The sequence below is a fragment of the Salvelinus sp. IW2-2015 genome, unplaced genomic scaffold (genome assembly GCF_002910315.2).
Source record: "Salvelinus sp. IW2-2015 unplaced genomic scaffold, ASM291031v2 Un_scaffold3925, whole genome shotgun sequence".
In the NCBI taxonomy this organism is placed as follows: Eukaryota; Metazoa; Chordata; class Actinopteri; order Salmoniformes; family Salmonidae; genus Salvelinus; species Salvelinus sp. IW2-2015.
The window spans coordinates 3,495-24,485 of NW_019945199.1; the positions used below are offsets into that span (position 1 = coordinate 3,495).

The following is a 20,991-nucleotide window of genomic DNA, read 5'->3' on the forward strand; positions in this document are numbered from 1 at the left end:
GAAATGAATAGTAATACATTTTATTAAAATAAAATATATATATTTGCTTTGTAGGTGTAAAATGTTCATAGGATATGATATAACTCTGTTCATGTTGTGAGTGGTCTTGCCAGGGCACAACTCCGCCCCCTTCCCCCGATGTACACTCATCGACTCCTCCCACACAGGATTTAAAAGCATTGGATTGGTGAGGAAATATCATCCAATCCAGAGAGTTTATATCGTTGAGGGGGCGTGCTAGCATGACTGCGTTGCTTCCGTGAGAAGAGGAGAATTGAAAATAGGCCTCTGGATGTCACGATACCCTCTCCCATCACACGCTGGACACACTGTTCTGGGTTTAGGGTAAATAAACACTGTAGCCTGTCTGATTCCCAAATGGCACCCTATTTTCTGTATAGTGCACTACTTTTGACTAGAGCTCTATGGACCCCTGGTTTAAAGTAGTGCACTACTTTTGCCTAGAGCTCTATGGATCCCTGGTTTAAAGTAGTGCACTACTTTTGACTAGAGCTCTATGGATCCCTGGTTTAAAGTAGTGCACTACTTTTGACTAGAGCTCTATGGACCCCTCGTCTAAAGTAGTGCACTACTTTTGACTAGAGCTCTATGGACCCCTCGTCTAAAGTAGTGCACTACTTTTGACTAGAGCTCTATGGACCCCTGGTTTAAAGTAGTGCACTACATAGTGAAAATGGTTAGGACACACCTTCTCCCTGACCTGATAATATCATAACTTACTGTAACTTTACATTGACCAGAGAATGTGCCCCCGGACTGCTATAGGCATTTATACTAAGTACAGGTACTGAATTCATAAAACAAAGAAATCAGATGTTGACAATCAGAGAAATCAACTCATCAAATCTGGGTTTATTTTCAAAGTGTAAGAGAACAACGCTAAATGTGCATAATACGGTCATTTTGTGTTTCTAAATGTTTTAAATTGTGCAACTAGTCACGCTACAGTATATACAGACGTGGTGTCTCTCTCTCTCCGACGGCAGCTCGATGATGGGCTAGTGATACTGTATAACAGTAAATCTAGTCGGACTCATGCTGCTAGGTGTGAACAGACGATGAAACAGCCTGTTCAGACTGCTTGTCAAAATCAAAAAACAAAAAGGTTGGATTTTTACTTCCAAAATTGACTTGGGAGCCTTGCTATCTAACAAAACAGCCCCCAAGACTTTGGTATAACCTGTATCAAATGAAGAATGGTGACTCCGGTTACCTTTTACAGTGTAAATATCAATCAACACAACTAGACATCCATTTAAAAAAACAATCAACAGGAGAATATATGGAGAACAACACATTTTATGCAGAGAATCGTCTTCTTCTCTCTTAAAATCCAGTAAGGTTAAACAACAAAAAACACTTACAAACGTAACATAAAGTAAAAGTGGAATAAAGTTATAATTATTATAGAATCCCCCCCCCTGTCTGTCTAAATAGCAACAATGTTTTCCCCTGTGAAAAATATACTCGTTCATAGTAGCAGATAGAGAAGTAAAGTTTAACATGATTATTATTTTTTACATGAAGTCGGGGATAAATGAAAAACGTAACGTAGTTCAACGATTCAACAGGATCAGATTAGCGTCCATTGTGTCATTACAGTAACGGACATGTTACGATCCCTCCCTCTTCTCATCGGCCATGGGATATTACACATCAATACATATCACAGGCCGTGAATTCATGTGTGTGTGTGTGTGTGACAGTGTGCAATGCATGAGTGTGTATGTCACTATGTATGCATGGTGTGCGTGTGTGTGTGTAACAGTCCGTCCTTACGAGTGTGGCCCAGCCTCTAGCTTCCAGTCCCTCTGGCTCTGCGTGTCGGCGTCTCCCTGGATGCTGCCCGGGGCGGCGGCGGCCGGGGACAGCGTTCTGCGCTGGCTGTGCATCGTGTTCCAGTGGCGCTTCAGGTCGGACGCTTTGATGAACGCCTTTTCACAGGAGCCGCAGTTGAAGGGCCTCTCCCCTCGGTGCTGCCGCTCGTGGTCTCGCAGGTGGGACTTGTGCTTGAAGGCCTTTTCACACATCTGGCATCCGAAGGGTCTCTCGTTGCTGTGGACCCTCTCGTGACGCTTTAAGTCGGGGCCTCGTATGAACGCCTTGCCACAGACCAGGCAGCGGTGCGGYTTAAAGCCCGTGTGGATCTTCAGGTGCTCTTTGAGGTGGGCCTGGGTGGTAAAGGTTTTGGGGCACACCTCGCAAGCGAACGGACGGTGGGCCAGGTGGGACTTGTCTTTCTTGGGGCCGTCTCCGCCCGGTTTCATTCCCGGGTGGATGCCGTCAGAGCGGTGGCCGTACAGCAGGTAGTCAAGCTTCATATCGCTGGASGAGGARGARGAGGAGGTCCAGCCGTGGGCGCCGTGGGGGTCTTTAGACATGTTCCCGCCGAAGTGAGGAGGGACCCCGTGAGGSCCTCCRGARCCCATKGCCTCCATCCCTCCATCGTAGAAGCTGTTCTTCCTCACCTCCTCCATGGCCAGCTCTTTGAGGATCGCGTCCTGGGCYCTCATACCGTCCCCTGGCGCCTGGTTCTCACGACTCRGCTTCATATTGGGCTCACGCTTCTGTGAACACAGGTTGTCGAGGAAGGCGATCCCCAGGACCTGTCCGGAGGACATCATGAGGTTGATGTCCTTTTTGCGGACGGCGAGCCTGGCGGTGTACATGTAATTGAGGACCTCCTCGAAGATGTCGGAACGGATGAAGTCGAGCTCCACGATGGAGTTGTCCACATCGTTCTGTTTTTTAAACAGCTTCTTGAAGTAGATGCTGCAGGCGGCCAGGACACAGCGGTGAGCTCTGAACTCAACGTTTTCCACCACAACCACAACGTCACAATGGTCCCCTTCCATCCTCTGTTGGTTCAACATCTTCAAGAAGCTGGTCTTGTGGTCGTAGTCGATGTATTTCAGGAATTCACCCATGACTGCAGGTTTATTTTGGGGGGGGGATATTTATCTGTTGAAAAAAAAGTCAAAAGTGTTCAAAGGGTCAATTAAAAAGGTGTCTGATTGGGTTTTTACAATAAACTGGGCAGGTGTGTCGTTTCGAGAGTTAAAGCCCCCAGCTGCTGTGTCAACAATAGCAGAGTGCTGCTAATTAATGTCGCTTAGTTAAAACACCGCAGACAATCTCATCGGTCTCTGTCGAAAACAAAAAAATATATATTGTCACACCAAAAAGCGAACTCCTGACTCGGTCCGGCTGTCGCTCCTTGTAATTTTAATCGCCAGTTGAAGTGAACGGTGACAATCCACAGCTGAGCTTCGAGACAATAACAGAATGCGGTCACACTGCCAAGTCAGTCAAGCAGAAATCCCATGGAAAAATACACGACGAAGTTGTCGATAAATGCAGATATCGACAATAAGAAATTATGCCACTAACAAATGGCTTAAAGTGATGTTTCACATCCAGAGGTGAAAAATGGTATTTCTGCGACTAAGGGATTACAAACGCCCTTGCTGTGCCAGTTGATTCTGCTGATACTGCTAACCTTACAATGTTTCACATTTCAGTGCGCCCAGCCATTTTGCTCAGCAAGCCTCCATTTGAAGGTTTTCCGTAACTTTTATCCACTTTAGAACACAAAATAGAACATTTCACATTGGTCGACGTGTCGATTAAACGTGTAAATATACGATTTTCCCCTTCGTGAATAACAAATTGTCGAGAGAAAAAAAGCTATAGGCGAAACACGAATCCTTTCTGGTGTTGTCACGCAAGGCTGCAGTCGGCGACGCAGGGGTCACTGCTAGATRGGATACAGTTTATGTCAAATTGACGTCAAAAGTAAAAAAAATATTCAATTTTAGCTAACCGTAACCCTAACACTTTTCCTAACATTAACCTAATTCTCCTAACCCGGTACGTTAATTCTCCTAAACTGCTGGGTAAATTCTCCTAACCTGTTACGAAAATTTCTGACATAAACTGTATCCCGTCTAGACAAAAACCCAACGACAGGAGCCTTGCCTTGTCTTTCCTCCTCTTGTTGTGGTCGTCAGCGCTCAGAGTGGGTGATGCTAGTGTTGCTGCCATCTATAGGACTGGAGATGAATTACAGCAGGACAGGCAGCCTATAGTCTACTGTAATATAGCATATTACCCTAATATGACCTAATTTAGATCATTATGTAAGTCACCCAATAACCCACCGCCAGAAAGGTCAATAACCCACCGTCAGAAAGACCAATAACCCACCCCCAGAAGCATAACCCAGAAATAACCCACCCCAGAAAGGCCAATAACCCACCCCAGAAAGACCAATTAACCCACCCCAGAAAGGCAATAACCCACCCCAGAAATGCCAATAACCCACCCCCAAGATAATGCGCAATAACCCACCCCCAGAAAGGCCATAAACCCACCCCCAGAAAGCCAATAACCCACCCCCAGACAAGGACCAATAACCCACCACCAGAAAGACAATAACCCACCACCAGAAAGGCCAATAACTCACCCCCAGAAAGGCCAATAACCCACACGCCAGAAAGCCAATAACCCACCCCAGAAAGGCCAATAACCCACTGCCAGAAAGGCCAATAACCCCCGCCAGAAAAGATAAAAAACTGTAAACTTTCAAGTATCTTCTTATGTTAGGATACTATTGTCTTGGCTCCCTATAACTCCCAAAATACCTATGATGGCACTGCCAGGGCCTGAGTTAAGCATCAGTATCTGAGCAGCTTACCACCTCAGCTGTACATACCCCATCTTTATAATAGCCCACCCCAATCACCTACCTCATCCCCATTTTTTTATTGACTTTTTTGCTCTTTTGCACCACCAGTATCTCTACTTGCACATCATCATCTGTCATCTACACTCCTCAGTTTAATTCTAATGTGTAAATTACTGCGCCTACTATGGCCATTATGCCTTACCTCCTTACTTCATTCACACAATCTATATAAACTTTTCTATGTGTTATTGACTTACGTCTGTTATTCCAGTGTTAACTCTGTGTTGTTTTGAGTCGCACTGCCTTTGCTTTACTGCCAGGTACTGCCCTGTATGTAAATGAGAAACTTTTTCTCAACTAAGCCCTAGCCTGTTAAATAAAGTTGAAATTAAAAAATTTTAAAAAAGTGTTAAGGAGGTTGGGCCAAGTTAACCTAATCCTGAGCCGGCCAAGTTGTAGAAAAATCGCGTTCTGCCCTTCCAGCAAGGCAGTTTAACCCCCAACAACAATACTACCCGGGCCCAAAATGACCGTGACACGTTAAAGGTCGATCCAACACCTGCCCTCCAGGGACACCACACCACCGATGTCACAGAAGGCCATAAAGTCATCAAGCGACAAACAACACCCAGCCACTGCCTGTCACCCCTATCATCCATAAGGCGATCAACAGGGCATCAAAGCAGACCGAGAGACTGAAAAAACGCTTCTATCTCAAGGCCTCAGACTGTTTAAAACAGCCACCATAACATTTAGCCGCTGCCAACATTACGACTCAAACCCAGCCACCTTTAAAAAATGGGTAATTGGATGGAAATTATGTAAAAATTACCACTAACGCCTTTATAACAAGACTTTAATATAATTGTTTACATACCCTACATTACCCATTTCATATGTATTATACCAGCAGCATACCACCTGCATACCACTCTGGCTTGCTTCTGAACTAAGTCAGGTGGTCCTGCAGTCCCCTGATGGAGACCAGGTGCTGCTGAAGTAGTGTTTGGAGGCCAGTAGGAGCACTCTTTCCTCTGGTCTAAACAAAGATCCCAATGCCCCAGGCAGTTGATTGGGACACTGCTCGGTGTTAGGCCGTCTAGTGGACGCTTAAACGGGTCCTGACTCTCTGATCATTAAAGATCCATAGCACTTATCTAAGAGTAGGTGTTTAACCCCGGGTCCTGGCTAAATTCCCAATCTGTGCCCTCAACCATCACGGTCACCTAATAATCCCCATTTATAATTGCTCATTCATCCCCCCTCCTCTCCCCTTAACTATTCCCCAGTCGTTGCTGCAAATGAGAACGTGTCTTCAGTCAACTTACCTGTAAAATAACGGTAAAAAAAAAAAAATACTGTACACTATATCACTACTGCATCTTCCATCTTTATGTAATACATGTGCCACTTTAAACTATGCCACTTATGGTTTACATACTCTCATACATATCTCAATTATATACTGTACTCTATACCATCTACTGCATCTTGCCTATGCCGTTCTGTACTATCACTCATTCATATATCTTTATGTACATATTCTTTATCCCTTTACACTTGTGTGTGTATAAGGTAGTAGTTGTGGAATTGTTAGGTTAGATTACTTGTTGGTTATTACTGCATTGTCGGAACTAGAAGCACAAGCATTTCGCTACACTCGCATTAACATCTGCTAACCATGTGTATGTGACTAATAAAATTTGATTTGATTTGATTTAGGTAGTCCCCCCCCGCACCTCTCTGACTCAGAGGGGTTAAATGGGGAAGACAGATTTCGGTTGAACGCATTCAGTTGTGCAACTGACTAGGTACTCCCCTAGGTACCCCCTTCCCCAAGCCATAAATTAAAAAAAGAAGACTAAATAGTTAAATAGTAAATCAAACATTAACTTATTCCACATGTTGTGTTACAGCCGGAATTCAAAATGGATAAAATAAAATAAAAATTCTCACCCATCTACACACAATTCCCCATAAAGACAAAGTGAAAACATGTTTTTAGACATTTCTTTTGTGCAAATGTAAAGTAAAAAAATGTCTGGCTTCTTCACCAGCAGGAACATCAGAGGTTGCTGAGGAGTATTTTTGTCTGTAATAAAGCCCTTTTGTGGGGAAAAACTCATTCTGATTGGTTGGGCCTGGCTCCCCAGTGAGAGGGGGACCCACCTACGGCTGCACTCCTGTCCAGTCATGTTAAATCCATAGATTAGGACCTAATGCATTTATTGACATTGACTGATTTCCTTATATGAACTGTAACCTCAGCAAAATCTTTGAAATTGTTGCGTTTATAGTTTTCAGTATAGTTGTATTCCTATTTTTTTTTAAATAAACATTTAACAAACTCCCTAGTCTTTTCTGATGACACGCATACCCATAACACGATGCAGCCACCACAACGCTTATAAAAAWAATTGAAGAGTGGTACTCAGTATTGACATTTCATTGCCACATTTTCCCCCCAGAATTACTTAAGTGCCTTGTTGCAAACAGGATGCATGTTTAGGAATACGTTTTATTCTGTACAGGCTTCCTTCTTTCCACTGTATCATTTTGGTTAGTATTGTGGAGTAACTACAATGTTGTTGATCCATCCTCAGTTCTCATATCACAGCCATTAAACTCTGTAACTGTTTTTAAAATCACCATTGGTCTCATGGTGAAATCCCTGAGTAGTTTCCTTCCTCTTCAGCAACTGAGTTGAATACTTATCCACTCAGGACATTTGAGCTTTATATTTTTTATTCATAATTTAAAAAAATGTCTACAAACAAAATTCCACTTAGATATTATGGGGTATTGTGTGTAGACCAGTGACACAAAATATCATTTATTTATGTATTTTGAATTCAGGCTGTAACACAACAAAATGTGGAAAAAGTAAAGGGGTGTGAATACTTTCTGAAGGCCCTGTAGCTGTACTCTCCTCATTGACCCTTTTTGCACCAATTCCTTTGACTCATCACATACGCTGCTGCAACTGTTTATCAAACATCCCATTTCCTAGTCACCTCACACCCTCGTTAACTCACACCCTCGTTACCTCACACCCTCGTTACCTCACACCCTCGTTACCTCACACCCTCGTTACCTCACACCCTCGTTACCTCACACCCCTGCACATGGGTACCCCATGTACATTGGTTTCAGGAAGTCTTCAGAGCCCTGGATTTCCCCCCCACATTTTTGTTGTTGTATATATATATATTTCTATTTTTGGGAAGGTAAGCATTTCACTGTTAGTCTACACCTGTTGTTTATGAAGCATTTCACTGTTAGTCTACACCTGTTATTTATGAAGCATGTGACAAATACAATTTGATAAAACATTTTTCTGAATAAGCATTTAATCAATCCAGCACGTGGCAAACATTGGACAATGCTCAGTGTCTGAGTACCATTTCTGCATTATATGTTATTAACCTACGATATTGGATAGTAAATGAATGTACTGAAATTATATTTTGTTTTTCTCCCAGAAGCATATGATCAACATATTTTACAAGAGGTGTGTAGTTCATTACATCCACTGAAGACAGACACAAGCTTCAGAACAATATAATCAATATTTTATTCAAAAAAAGAGAAGGAAAAAAATCACAATGATATGCATTTGCTACTTTGTATTATTTCACGTTCTGTTGCTGCTGGAACATCATGATTGGTTGTAGCTATATATATATATATATATATATATTGATGATACTGGCTCTGGGGTGAAGTTTATCTTAGGTACAGATCTAGGATCAGCTTAGATCAGCTTTTGGGGACCGAGTGGCGCAGCGGTCTAAGGCACTGCATCGCAGTGTTGGGAGGCGTCACTACAGACCCGGGTTCGATCCCGGGTCTGTATCACAACCGGCTGTAAATCGGGAGTCCCAGCGTCATCCGGGTTTGAGAGGAAGGTTTGGCTAGGGGGGTAGGCCGTCATTGTAAATAATATTTTTCTTTTTCTTAAATTGACTTGCTTAGTACAATAAAGTTTCAATTCAAAATTCGATCTCCTCCCCTAATCTCAACCTGAGCCATAGTAGGGAAAATGCAAAACTGATCCAAGATCAGTGTCTAGGAGCAACTTTACACCAATGATACTGGTAAGATACTATTACAGCTGCTGAGACATTCACCTGATTGACTTGACAGATCAAATACTTGTCTTTGGATGAGTCACAAATAGAACCCTATCCCCTTTATAGTGCATCCCATATGGCTCTGGTCTAAAGTAGTGCACTATATATAGGGGATAGGGTGCTATTTCAGACCAAAATATGTTTCCTCTGGACAGAGCAGTCCTGTTAGTTTGAGTCCTGGGCCTTTCAGTCAGTCACACACAGCATTGTGGGAACTGTAGTCCAGCCATTAATTAATACAGAGGAGAATGTATACCATTTGTGTCCGTTCTGCAGATAGATCACAACAATACAAGTCCGTGAAACCCTCCATCGAGACAGTGTTTTTAAAACAGACTGTCATTGTCTCAAACATAGCCTGGGTACAACTCTGTAAATCTCCATCGAGACAGTGTTTTTAAAACAGACTGTCATTGTCTCAAACATAGCCTGGGTGCCAGTCGGATTGTGCCATCATGCCATCTCCATGGCGCTCAATGGGTGATAAAGAGTTGGCACGAGGACAAACCCGATCTGGGACACAGAGCACAAACCCGATCTGGCACACAGGCTATTTGAAATATGCTGCAATGTTTGAATAAAGAATACTGACAAAATGTTCAGACAAAATACAAAAACAACATGAATAAAAATAATTTGTTGCTGAATATAGACGATATAATCTGCCTTTTATTTGCAGTTGCTGTTGCCCAGGACAACACGTATAAATGTACAGGGCTTTGTCGTAAAAGTTGATTTAAATGTATTTCTATCCGAGACGATGGGAGTGGAGTGAGGCGGCATTGAGGTCTACCATCTACTAAGTCATTAGAATAATATTGTTGTGTGCTCTAATATGTCACATAAAGCCTACAGCAGTTGAACTTTTTTTTCTTCTCGGAGTGACGGATTTTCATTTCATAAATAAAATAAAACAACACTGACCCCAAAACAATAAAATAAAAAAAGACTGTTTATAATATAATCTTAAATAGATAGCAAGGCGGTGAATGGAATCAACCGTTTTGCATGTTGTAGAGCTCAGCGAGAGTTCAAGTGATAAAATAACCTGTTTGTTTATTATCTCACAGTAAATCTTGATAATTATTATTATTTTATAATAATTGCGTCATTCTGCTCATGCAAATATACATTTTTTTTTTTTATAACGACGGATGGGACTGACGATAGGCATAAATCTTAACTACCTCATTTTGACTTTTAATCTCCCATTGACATCACGATTTAGGCAGTGAAACCAAATTAAGCACATGGAACTCAGATTAGGATCGGGACCATAGAGAACGCCGAGCATAGAATTAGAATCTATTATGCCATCATTGACTTGAACGGGGAAGCCCGCTCTATAGATTGTATTTCTATAGAGCAGACTGTCTGTAGAACAATAGGCTGGCTGTCTCCACCGTAGTTTTAACAGGCCCAGCAGGCAGCACAGTAATGTGATGAAGTCTATCATGACGTTGGGAGTTGGATGCTGGAGGTTTGAGGGGAGTCCTTCCACCAGGGGATTTAAACTCTGTCCTGGGCTTTACTCCTAAAAGAGAATGTGAAATTCAACTCATTTGGAACAGCATAAGGAAACAGCTATGGAAGCAGATGTCGTCAGTCATGTAAACATAACACAGAGCAGGATATTGGAATTGCAAGGCATACACAGATCATTTTAGGTCCAGTTTCCTGGACATAGAATAAACCTTAATCCTGGACTAAAAACATTCTCTGTATCTCTGAAAGCCCTTTTGTGGATCCAGGACTAAATGAAATATTTGTCTGAGAATCGTCACACTAACAGAGAGTAACAACAAGGAGAGTAGCACGCCAAGGAGACCTCACAGAGCTGAGACAAGGCCATGGAGTTATGACAGTCTCATCATTGGTCATGCACGGCAGACACGCACAGCTGTAGCAGACACACACACACAGGAGCACATAGCTGCACACACACACACACACCTGCAGTGCTGTAGCATGTGGGTTATAGTTTAACTCAGAATAAATAACGTCTGGAAAAACCTAGAGGACTTAAAGTAATGTAGGTTAAAGGTCATCATCAAATCTTAAACCTTTAGAGTCGTAGCCATAAATATATGGGTTGAAAGTGGCGGATTTGGGCACTGATAAACACCTACATCGGAACGCGGTGGCCGTACAGTAATATGCCATACGTGAGGTCAGAGTTCAGGCTCTCCGCTTCACAGCTCTGTGTGTGTTTTGACTGACAACCGTTCTGAAGTGGAGCACCTCGCGCAACACACAACAAAACAAAAAAAAGTTTCTGATATTTTTTTTTTTTTATAACAAAACCCTGATCTGTACTTCTCCACAACTTGATTTGTCGTCGTCTGAATGAGGGAAATGCTGTAAATGAAGAGGACTCGATGTCATTTGAAAGAGGAGACGTTTAGGATTATAATAAATAACGTTTCGAYGTCATACAAAGCAAGCGAAACACCYGTGAGTCCATATTTTCATATCCTAAAACTCATGTCATGATCGTGTTTATGATCACTATGGTTGACGTATAGTTCCTAGGTGACATGGCGTCATACCATTGGTTGTTTAGAACAGAATGAGCCCGTTTGTCTATTGTGAAGACAATTCTGGATGGCGTAAACAACAGTACAGTGGCTTGCGAAAGTATTCACCCCCTTGGCATTTTTCCTATTTTGTTCCCTTACAACCAGGAAGTAAAATAGAGTTTTTGGGGGGGTTTGTATCATTTGATTTACACAATCAAGAAACAAGACAAAAAAACTGACTATTCACCTCCCAAAGTCAATACTTTGTAGAGCCACCTTTTGCAGCAATTACAGCTGCAAGTGTCTTGGGGTATGTCTCTATAAGCTTGGCATATTTAGCCACTGGGATTTTTGCCCATTCTTCAAGGCAAAACTGCTCCAGCCCATTCAAGTTGGATGGGTTCCACTGGTTTACAGCAATCTTTAAGTCATAYCACAGATTCTCAATTGGATTGAGGTCTGGGCTTTGACTAGGCCATTCCAAGACATTTAAATGTTTACCCTTAAACCACTCGAGTGTTGCTTTAGCAGTATGCTTCGGGTCATTGTCCTGCTGGAAGGTGAACCTCCGTCCCAGTCTCAAATCTCTGGAAGACTGAAACAGGTTTCCTTCAAGAATTTCCCTATATTTAGCGCCATCTATCCTTCCTTCAATTCTGACCAGTTTCCCAGTCCCTGCCGTTTAAAAACATTGCCACAGCATGATGCTGCCACCACCATGCTTCACTGTGGGGATGGTGTTCTCTGGGTGATGATAGGTGTTGAATTTGTGCCATACATAGCGTTTTCCTCGATGGCCAAAAAGCTTAATTTTAGTCTCATCTGACCAGAGAACCTTCTTCCATATGTTTGGGGAGTCTCCCACATGCCTTTTGGCRAACACCAAACGTGTTTGCTTAATATTTTCTTTAAGCAATGGCTTTTTTTCTGGACACTCTTCTGTAAAGCCCAGCTCTGTGGAGCGTATGGCTTAATAGTGGTCCTATGGACAGATACCCCAATCTCCGAGGTGGATTATTGTAGCTCCTTCAGGGTTATCTTTGGTCTCATTGTTGCCTCTCTGATTAATGCCCTCCTTGCCTGGTCCGTGAGTTTTGGTGGGCAGCCCTCTCTTGGCAGGTTTGTTGTGGTGCCATATTCTTTAAATTTTTTAATAATTGATTTAATGGTGCTCCGTGGGATGTTGCAAAGTTTCTGATATTTTTTTTTATAACAAAACCCTGATCTGTACTTCTCCACAACTTTGTCCCTGACCTGTTTGGAGAGCTCCTTGGTCTTCATGGTGCCGCTTGCTGAGTGGTGTTGCAGACTCTGGGGCCTTTCAGAACAGGCGTATATATATACTGAGATCATGTGACAGATCATGTGACACTTAAATCAAGTCCATCTGTGTGCAGTCTAACTAATTATGTGACTTCTGAAGGTAAATGCACCAGATTTTATTTAGGGGGAAAGGGGGTGAATACATATACATGCACCACTTTTCATTTTTTATTTTATTTAATCCCCCCCCCATTTCACTTCACCAATTTGGACTATTTTGTGTATGTCCTGTACATTAAATCCAAATAAAAATCCATTTAAATTACAGGTTGTAATGCAACAAAATAGGAAAAAACGCCAAGGGGGATGAATACATTTGGAAGGCACTGTAATTGTGTGATGACGAGGATGCAGGGTTCTGTTCCAAACAAAACAACTAAGTGTGCTTGCTTCCTCAACGACTCAGCTAGGAGAGGTAAAAAAAAAAGCACCTTATAGTTGAAGACTCTTCTTTGAGTCATAAAACTACATTGAAATTACTTAGAAACTGTGAACACTTTGGAGAGTCGTGTGTCCACTTGGAGACACCAATTAGTCCTCTCACTCAAACCCTTGTAGTCATTTTTTTGTTGTTTCATGTGTCACCTACACCACATTGTCCAGGAATATTCTTATGTTACTGAATGTATCACAGTATATTCAGATGTCGCTATTAATAAATGCTGTGAAAAGTACATTAAATGTAACATTCACATCAACAGTGTAATGTTTGGATTCAGTCTGGTYRGGTGAACTGTTGTGTCCTCACCTTTTGGTCTAATCATTTCCCCATTATCTCCAAACTGTTCTCGTTCATTTGCTACCATTGTTATACATTTGCTTTTATAGTTCTTCTGTTAGAAACGTTTCAATTTGGCCCTATCCGTAAAGGCCAATTCCCACGCGTATAAAGGGTTAAAGTGGTGAACAACATGGACAGTATGTCCACTGAAAATGTTTTATAATGACAAAGATGTTTAAATAAAAAGAAAAGATGTGGTTAAATCCTGAAACCAGAAGGAGAGACAGTCACAAATGTTTTAAAATGACAAAGATGTTTAAATAAAAAGAAAGATGTGGTTAAATCCTGAAACCAGAAGGAGAGACAGAGTCACATGAAGGAGTGGGAAGGGCCAGAAAGCTTCTATTTCATCACACAAGCAACCAACCAATCAGAATCCACCAAAGAACAAAAAAAGAAAAACCTGACAGTAGAAGCTAGAATAGACATGCCAGAATACTGAAACACAACAAACAGTTTGCACACTGTGGAACGCTCAGATATAAACATATTACACGGAACATGCACGCATCTCTGACATGTAGAGTGAGGGATCATGCCGGCTCTATTCASTACATTTCTATCTGCAGCGTTCAACGTGTTGAACCCCTCTTGAACCCAACCTTTCGCGTGTGTTTTGCAGTTATGTTGACGTGGCAACCAGAGGGGCACGCCCAGAGCAGCACAACCCACTCCTCTGACCTAGATAGAACAGATTGGACCGGCCTCTGTCTACAAACGCATGACAGGAAGTAGTGAAATCTAGGCTACATCCCTGAGTTTTAGTCTCTCTATGACGACAACACTTCCTCATTTTAGAAGCTTTGAAGAGGTTGGTCAATCACATGATTTAGTTTGGATGACTTTAGAGATCTGATTCAGATTGATATTAATTAGTAGGTTAATTAAATGTATCTATCGGACTGATAAATTTGCAGAACTAAAGCTAGAACTACAGCTAGAACTACAACTAGAACTACAGCTAGAACTACAGCTAGAACTACAACTAGAACTACAGCTAGAACCACAGCGCTAGAACCACAGCGCTAGAACTACAGCTCTAGAACTACAGCTAGAACCACAGACCTAGAACTACAGCTAGAACTACAGCTAGAACTACAGCGCTAGAACTACAGCTCTAGAACTACAGCCAGAACTACAGCTACAACCACAGACCTAGAACTACAGCTAGAACTACAGCTAGAACTACAGCGGAGGTTTGTGAGGATGTGTCCTACATCCTACATCTAGACATTAACTCTATGCATCTACAGTCCTTCCAGGACGGGTTTGCCACTTGCAGACAGGCAAATGCATTGGAATCGCTCAGCTAATGTATGCACACAGGACATCTGTTTCTGTTAGTAGCCTGTTAGTGTTTCAGAAGCAGACTTCAAGTCCAGTAGGGAGGGGGGAGCGTGCCAGTAGGGGGGGAGCAAGACCTCAGTGCCAGTAGGGGGGGGGGTAGCAGGCCTCAGCGCCAGTAGGGGGGGGGTAGCAGGCCTCAGCGCCCAGTAGGGGGGGGTAGCAGGCCTCAGCGCCAGTAGGGGGGGGCGGTGGGGGGGAGAGCAGGCCTCAAGGCCAGTCAAGGGGGGGGGGGGAGGGAGCAGGCCTCAGCGCCAGTAGGGGGGGAGCAGGCCTCAGCGCCAGTAGGGGGAGGGGAGCAGGCCTCAGCGCCGTATGGGGGAGGGAGCAGCTAGCGCGCAGAGGGAGGGGCAGCAGGCCTCAGCGCCAGTAGGGGGGGGGGAGCAGGCCTCAGCGCCAGTAGGGGGGGGAGGCAGGCCCAGCGCCAGTAGGGGGGGGAGCAGGCCTCAGCGCCAGTAGGGGGGGGAGCAGGCCTCAGCGCGCAGTAGGGGGGGAGCAGGCCTCAGCGCCAGTAGGGGGGGGGGGAGCAGCTCAGCGCCAGTAGAGGGGGAGGCAGGCGCTCAGCGTCAGTAGAGGGGGGAGCAGAACTCAGCGCCAGTAGAGGGGGGGGGGGCAGGCGCTCAGCGCCAGCAGGCCTCAGCCGCCAGTAGAGGGGGGGCTCAGCGCCAGTAGGGGGGCAGGGCTCAGTGCCAGTAGGGGGGGCAGGGCTCAGCGCCAGTAGGGGGGGGGGGGGGGGCAGGACTCGCGCCAGTAAGAGATGTGCAGATGATGATGAGGGGGGGAAGCAGGAGCATGCCGAGGAAGATGGAGGAAGATGAGTGGACTAGCTTCCAAGCCCAGCCCAGCTGACCCACAACCAAACCAAACCACATACGGTGGTCTCCTTACCTGGGTCAGTCCTCTCCCTCAGGTGTGATCTCTGTCTCTTTATGAACCACTACTTTGGTCACTACATGTCAGGGTGCTGCTCTTGTTGCCTCCTTTATGGCCTGGGCCAGAGCCTGGGGGTGCAATACCATACCAATACCAGGAGAGGAGACAGAGAGAGGAGGGGGAAGGGAGGAGGGAGTGACGGGAAGAGGGAGGGAAGGTGGGGAGGAGGGAGGGAAGGGGGAGGGAGAGGGAGGAGGACGGGAGGTGGGAGGAGGGACGGGGTGGGGAGGAGGGACGGGAGGTGGGAGGAGGGACGGGAGGTGGGGAGGAGGGATCGGGAGGTGGGGAGGGGAAGGTGGGACGGGAGGGAGGGATGGGAGAGTGGGGGAGGTGGGGGTGCAATACCAGGAGAGGGGACATGAGAGAGGGGAAGGGAGGAGATGGGATGGAGGTGGGGTGCAATACCATACCAATACCAGGAGAGGGAGCACAGGAGAGGGGAAGGAGGAAGGGGGGAGTTGAGGACGGTGAAGAGGACAGAAGGTGGGGAGAAGGACGGGAAGGAGAGGCAACTAGGGGACAGGATGAGGGGGAGGCGGCAGGTTTGAAGGACTGGGGGGAGGAGGAGGACGGATGACGGGAGAGCAGGTGGGGAAAGGCGAGGGATGGGATGGACAGAAGGGGGCGGGGGGAGGACGGGGAGTTGGGGGTGCGAAGTACCATACCAATACCTAAAGGTAGAGCCCGAGACAGAGAGGGGGACAAGGGGAAGCGTGGTGGAGAAAACGGTGGGGAGGACACGAGAAGGCAGGGGACGGGACGCATGGGGAGGGAGGAATGCGACAGGGGGAAAGGCGAATGGGGTTTGGAGGTGACGTGAGAGGAGGTGGAGAGGTGGTCGGGAGGAGAGGAGGAGTAAGGGAGCGGGTACGGAAGGAGGGAGCGGAGGCAGCGGTGCAGGTTGAGTGTGTCTAGTTAGGGACTAGCTTTGATATACATGTAACCTACTGGTAAGTAGTAGTCTATACTATCACCTAAGTAACATCAAACCCAGACAAATTCAAGGAGTGAGTATAACAATTACACAGGTGAAAAATGACATCCGTGATATTCGAGTTCCAATTATTGTCACAAATTGTTATAAGCTGAAGAGGAGGATTGGGTGTTAACTATTATCTTCTCCAGATCAATGATACATTTGAGTCATCCTGCAATTCTGTATTACGTTTCAAAAATCAGCATAAGTAGATATGAACTAGAATATAAATTGAAGTAAAAGAATAGAAATAAGGTGATTAAGAAAAGAGAAGACAGGTGACGCTGATCAATGGTCGAGATCTACCCAGCTGTCTCCTGTAAATGACAATCCTCTTGTCTCATATCCTGGTCTCAGTAATCCGCTCCTTTCCACCGTCTGACAGCAGAACGTTTATGATAGGCAGAATAGGAAATAGAAACGTTCAGGAGAAGCAGAGAGACAAGGACATAACCGTCCAGATGATAGACAGGTACTACAGACAGAAAAGCACGTGATTAATGGAGCGCAACGATTAAAAGATAAGGACACACGTAAAGTCGAGGAAGCGGTATCTAATGAAATAGGAACTATAACTTTGCAGTGTTACAATGTTCTAATATATAGAGACGTAATCGTTGATGCGAGTTTGATATGAGAGAACGTGGAGTATAGTGGGTTTAAATGGGGTTATAGTATTAGAGGCGTGGTAATGCCAGTTTATAAGGGATAGGCATATAGTAGGATCGAGATGTAGCTATGTTATCTGGCATGGTTAAATTAATATGGGTTATGGTTAGCAAGACACGTGGTTATTGTGTTTATATGGGTTTATGGATTAGAGACGCAGTTGTAATGGTTAAATAATGGGGTTATGGTTACGAGAGCAGTGGTAATGGGTTAATAATGGGTTATGGATTAGAACTACAGTGGTAAATGGGTTAACTAATGTTGTATGGTTAAGACGTTGGTAATGGGTCTAATGGGTTATGTTAGAAGACAGTGGTTAATGGTTTATGTTATAGACAGGGTAATGGGTTTATAATGGGTTATGGTTAGAGACAGTGGTAATGGGTTTATAATGGGTTATGGTTAGAGACAGTGGAATGTTTATAATGGTTATGGTTAGAGACAGTGTTAATGGGTTAATAAGGGTTATGGTTAAGACAGTGAATTGCGTTTATGAAGGTTATGGTTAGAGACTCAGTGGTATGGGTTAATAATGGGGTATGGTTAGAGACAGTGGTAATGGGTTAATAATGGGTTATGGTTAGAGACTCAGTGGTAATGGGTTATAATGGGTTATGGTTAGATACAGTGGTAATGGGTTATTAATGGTTATGGTAGAGACAGTGGTAATGGTTTATAATGGTTATGGTTAGAACAGTGGTAATTGGTTTATAATGGGTTATGGTTAGAACAGTGTAATGGGTTAATAATGGGTTATGGTTAGAAGACCAGGTGTGGTTAATTGTTTTAATGGGGTATGGTTAGAGACTCAGTGGTAATGGGTTAATAATGGTTACTGGTTAGAGGACAGTTGGTAATGGTTTAATAATGGTTATGGTTAGAGACCTCATGGTTAATGGTTTATAATGGGTTAATGGTTAGAGACAGTGGTAATGGGGTTATAATGGTTATGGTTAGAGACAGTGGTAATGGTTTATAATGGGTTATGGTTAGAGACAGTGGTAATTGGTTTATAATGGGTTATGGTTAGAGACAGTGGTAATTGGTTGTATAATGGGTATGGTTAGAGACAGTGTAATTGGTTATATATGCGGTTATGGTTAAGACCAGTGGTAATGGGTTAATAATGGGTTATGGTTAGAGACCAGTGTGGAATGGTTTATAATGGGTTGATGGTTAGAGACAGTGGTAATTGGTCTATAATGGTTATGGTTAGAGACATGGTGGTAATTGGTTTATAATGGGTTATGTTGTAGAACAGTGGTAATTGGTTTATAATGGGTTATGGTTAGAACAGTGATATGGTTTATAATGGGTTATGGTTAGAGACAGTGGTAATGGGTTTATAATGGGTTATGGTTAGAGACAGTGGTTAATTGGTTTATAATGGGTTATGGTTAGAGACAGTGGTAATGGTTTATAATGGGTTTATGGGTTAGAGACAGTGTAGGAATGGGTTTATTAATGGGTTATCGGTTAGAGGAACAAGTGTAATTAGGTTTTATTAATGGGTTATGGTTAGAGACAGTGGTAATGGGTTTATAATGGGTTATGGTTAGAGACAGTGGTAATTGGTTTATAATGGGTTATGGTTAGAGACAGTGATAATTGGTTTATAATGGGTTATGGTTAGAGACAGTGATAATGGGTTTATAATGGGTTATGGTTAGAGACTCAGTGGTAATGGGTTTATAATGGGTTATGGTTAGAGACTCAGTGGTAATGGGTTTATAATGGGTTATGGTTAGAGACCCAGAGGTCAAAAAGGGTCAGCTGATGAAATGACCCCTGACCTTAGTGATGTGCGTGGTCGTGGTGGTGCTGGTAGTTTCCGAGGTGATGGTCTGTGCGCTCATCAGAACCCCGGGTTCCACGTCGCCATCGTAGTCACCCTGTCAGAAGTCACGTGACAAACTCAAGATGAGTGGAAAGGAAAGGGAGGGACTACCTGAACCAGGAAGAAGCTCTCACTGTTGCTTTCCCTTTCTCTTCTTCTTCTTCTTACGTCGCTGCCCTAATGAACGCACCTCTGAAGACTCGTAGGTTTTCGTCTCCGTGTGGACTACAGGTACCTCCTTGGTGGTCGACTCCTCTGCTGGCACAGCCTCGGGTTTCTGGGAGATACCGGGAACAGAGGGAGAAGACATGAGAAGGACAGAGGAAGACAGGACGGCAGAACCCTCAACATTAATGGCTCTTCTGAATAGTATCAATACATGACAGTTCCATCTGCCATTTAGGAACCTGTGTGTGTGTGTGTGTGTGTGTGTGTGTGTGTGTGTGTGTGTGTGTGTGTGTAATAAGGACAAACACATGCTGGAATGGAGAACCTGAACAGAGAACAACATGAGCTAAAGCAAAAAAAAACAGCCCCAAGGAAACGGCCCCCATGGAAACGGCCCCATGGAAACGGCCCCCATGGAAACGGCCCCCATGGAAACGGCCCCCATGGAAACGGCCCCCATGGAAACGGCCCCCATGGAAATCGCAAAAGTTCCATCAAGTGTGCTGTTAAATTAGGTTCCCGTGATCTGTTCAATCTCCTTGATTATCAGTGGGAGAGAGTGAGTGTCCAGGGCTGGCTAAAGGTTAGCTCTTGGAGGGGCCAGGCTGGAGGTGTAGGTGGTGAGGTTAGAGTCCCAGGCAGAGGACACCAGGGCTGACTAAAGGTTAGCTCTTGGAGGGGCCAGGCTGGAGGTGTAGGTGGTGAGGTTAGAGTCCCAGGCAGAGGACACCAGGGCTGGCTAAAGGTTAGCTCTTGGAGGGGCCAGGCTGGAGGTGTAGGTGGTGAGGTTAGTGTGAGGTTAGAGCTCCCAGGCAGAGGACACCAGGGCTGGCTAAAGTTAGCTCTTGGAGGGCCAGGCTGAGGTGTAGGTTGTTGATGTAGAGGTCCCAGGCAGAGGACACCAGGGCTGGGCAAAGGTTAGCTCTTGGAGGGCCAGGCTGGAGGTGTAGGTGGTGAGGTTAGCGTCTCGTCTTTCCACCAGCTCTATTTCTTCTAGACCCTGTGAAGTGTGACATGTCCATTCTGGTCTCCATGCATGAGCAGTGTCTGGGTATCAACGTCCATTCTGGTTTCTGGCACTGTCATGTGTAATGACAGCTGGTTCTTGGTAGTACCTCCAACAGTCCATTCTGGTTGCTCGGCACTGCATGTGCTAATGACAGCTGGTTCTGGGTAGTACCTTCCAACAGTCCATTCTGGTTCGGCACTGCATGTGTAACTGACAGCTGGTTTCTGGATAGTCACCTCCACAGTTCCATTCTGGTTCTGGCACTGCCATTGTAATGACAGCTGGTCTCGGTAGCTACCTCCACAGTCCATTCTGGTTTCTGGGCACTGCATCGTGCTAATCGACAGCTGGTTCTGGGTAGTACCTCCACAAGTCCATTTCTGGTATTCTGGCACTGCATGTGTAATGGACAGCGCTGTTCTTGGTTAGTACCTCCACAGTCCATTCTCCGGTTCTGGCACTGCTATGTGTAATTGGACAGCTGGTTCTCGTAGTACCTCCACAGTCCATTTGGTTTCTGGCACTGCATCGTGGTAATGACAGCTGGTCTGGTAGTACCTGCCACAGTCCATTTGGTTCTTGGCACTGCAT

The 20,991-nt window shown here is 44.5% G+C and overlaps 2 protein-coding genes across 2 annotated transcripts in view; both read right to left on the bottom strand.

The window, feature by feature from the left end:
- Positions 1-853: 853 nt before the first annotated feature.
- On the bottom strand, positions 854-3,981 carry LOC112076685 (zinc finger and BTB domain-containing protein 14). The gene has a single exon (XM_024143391.2). The coding sequence runs from the start codon at positions 2,946-2,948 to the stop codon at positions 1,797-1,799; it is 1,152 nt and encodes a 383-aa protein (XP_023999159.1). The 5' UTR covers positions 2,949-3,981; the 3' UTR covers positions 854-1,796.
- A 4,277-nt stretch (positions 3,982-8,258) lies between these two features.
- LOC112076686 (band 4.1-like protein 3) overlaps positions 8,259-20,991 on the bottom strand; it is a 13,658-nt gene continuing 925 nt past the window's right edge. Inside the window, exons 3-6 of the mRNA XM_070441419.1 lie at positions 19,414-19,500; positions 19,180-19,278; positions 15,697-15,809; positions 8,259-10,375 (exon numbers count right to left, since the gene is read on the bottom strand). Coding sequence (XP_070297520.1) covers positions 15,765-15,809; positions 19,180-19,278; positions 19,414-19,500 — 231 coding nt within the window. The 3' untranslated portion in view covers positions 8,259-10,375; positions 15,697-15,764. The remainder of the gene's footprint in view (positions 10,376-15,696; positions 15,810-19,179; positions 19,279-19,413; positions 19,501-20,991) is intronic.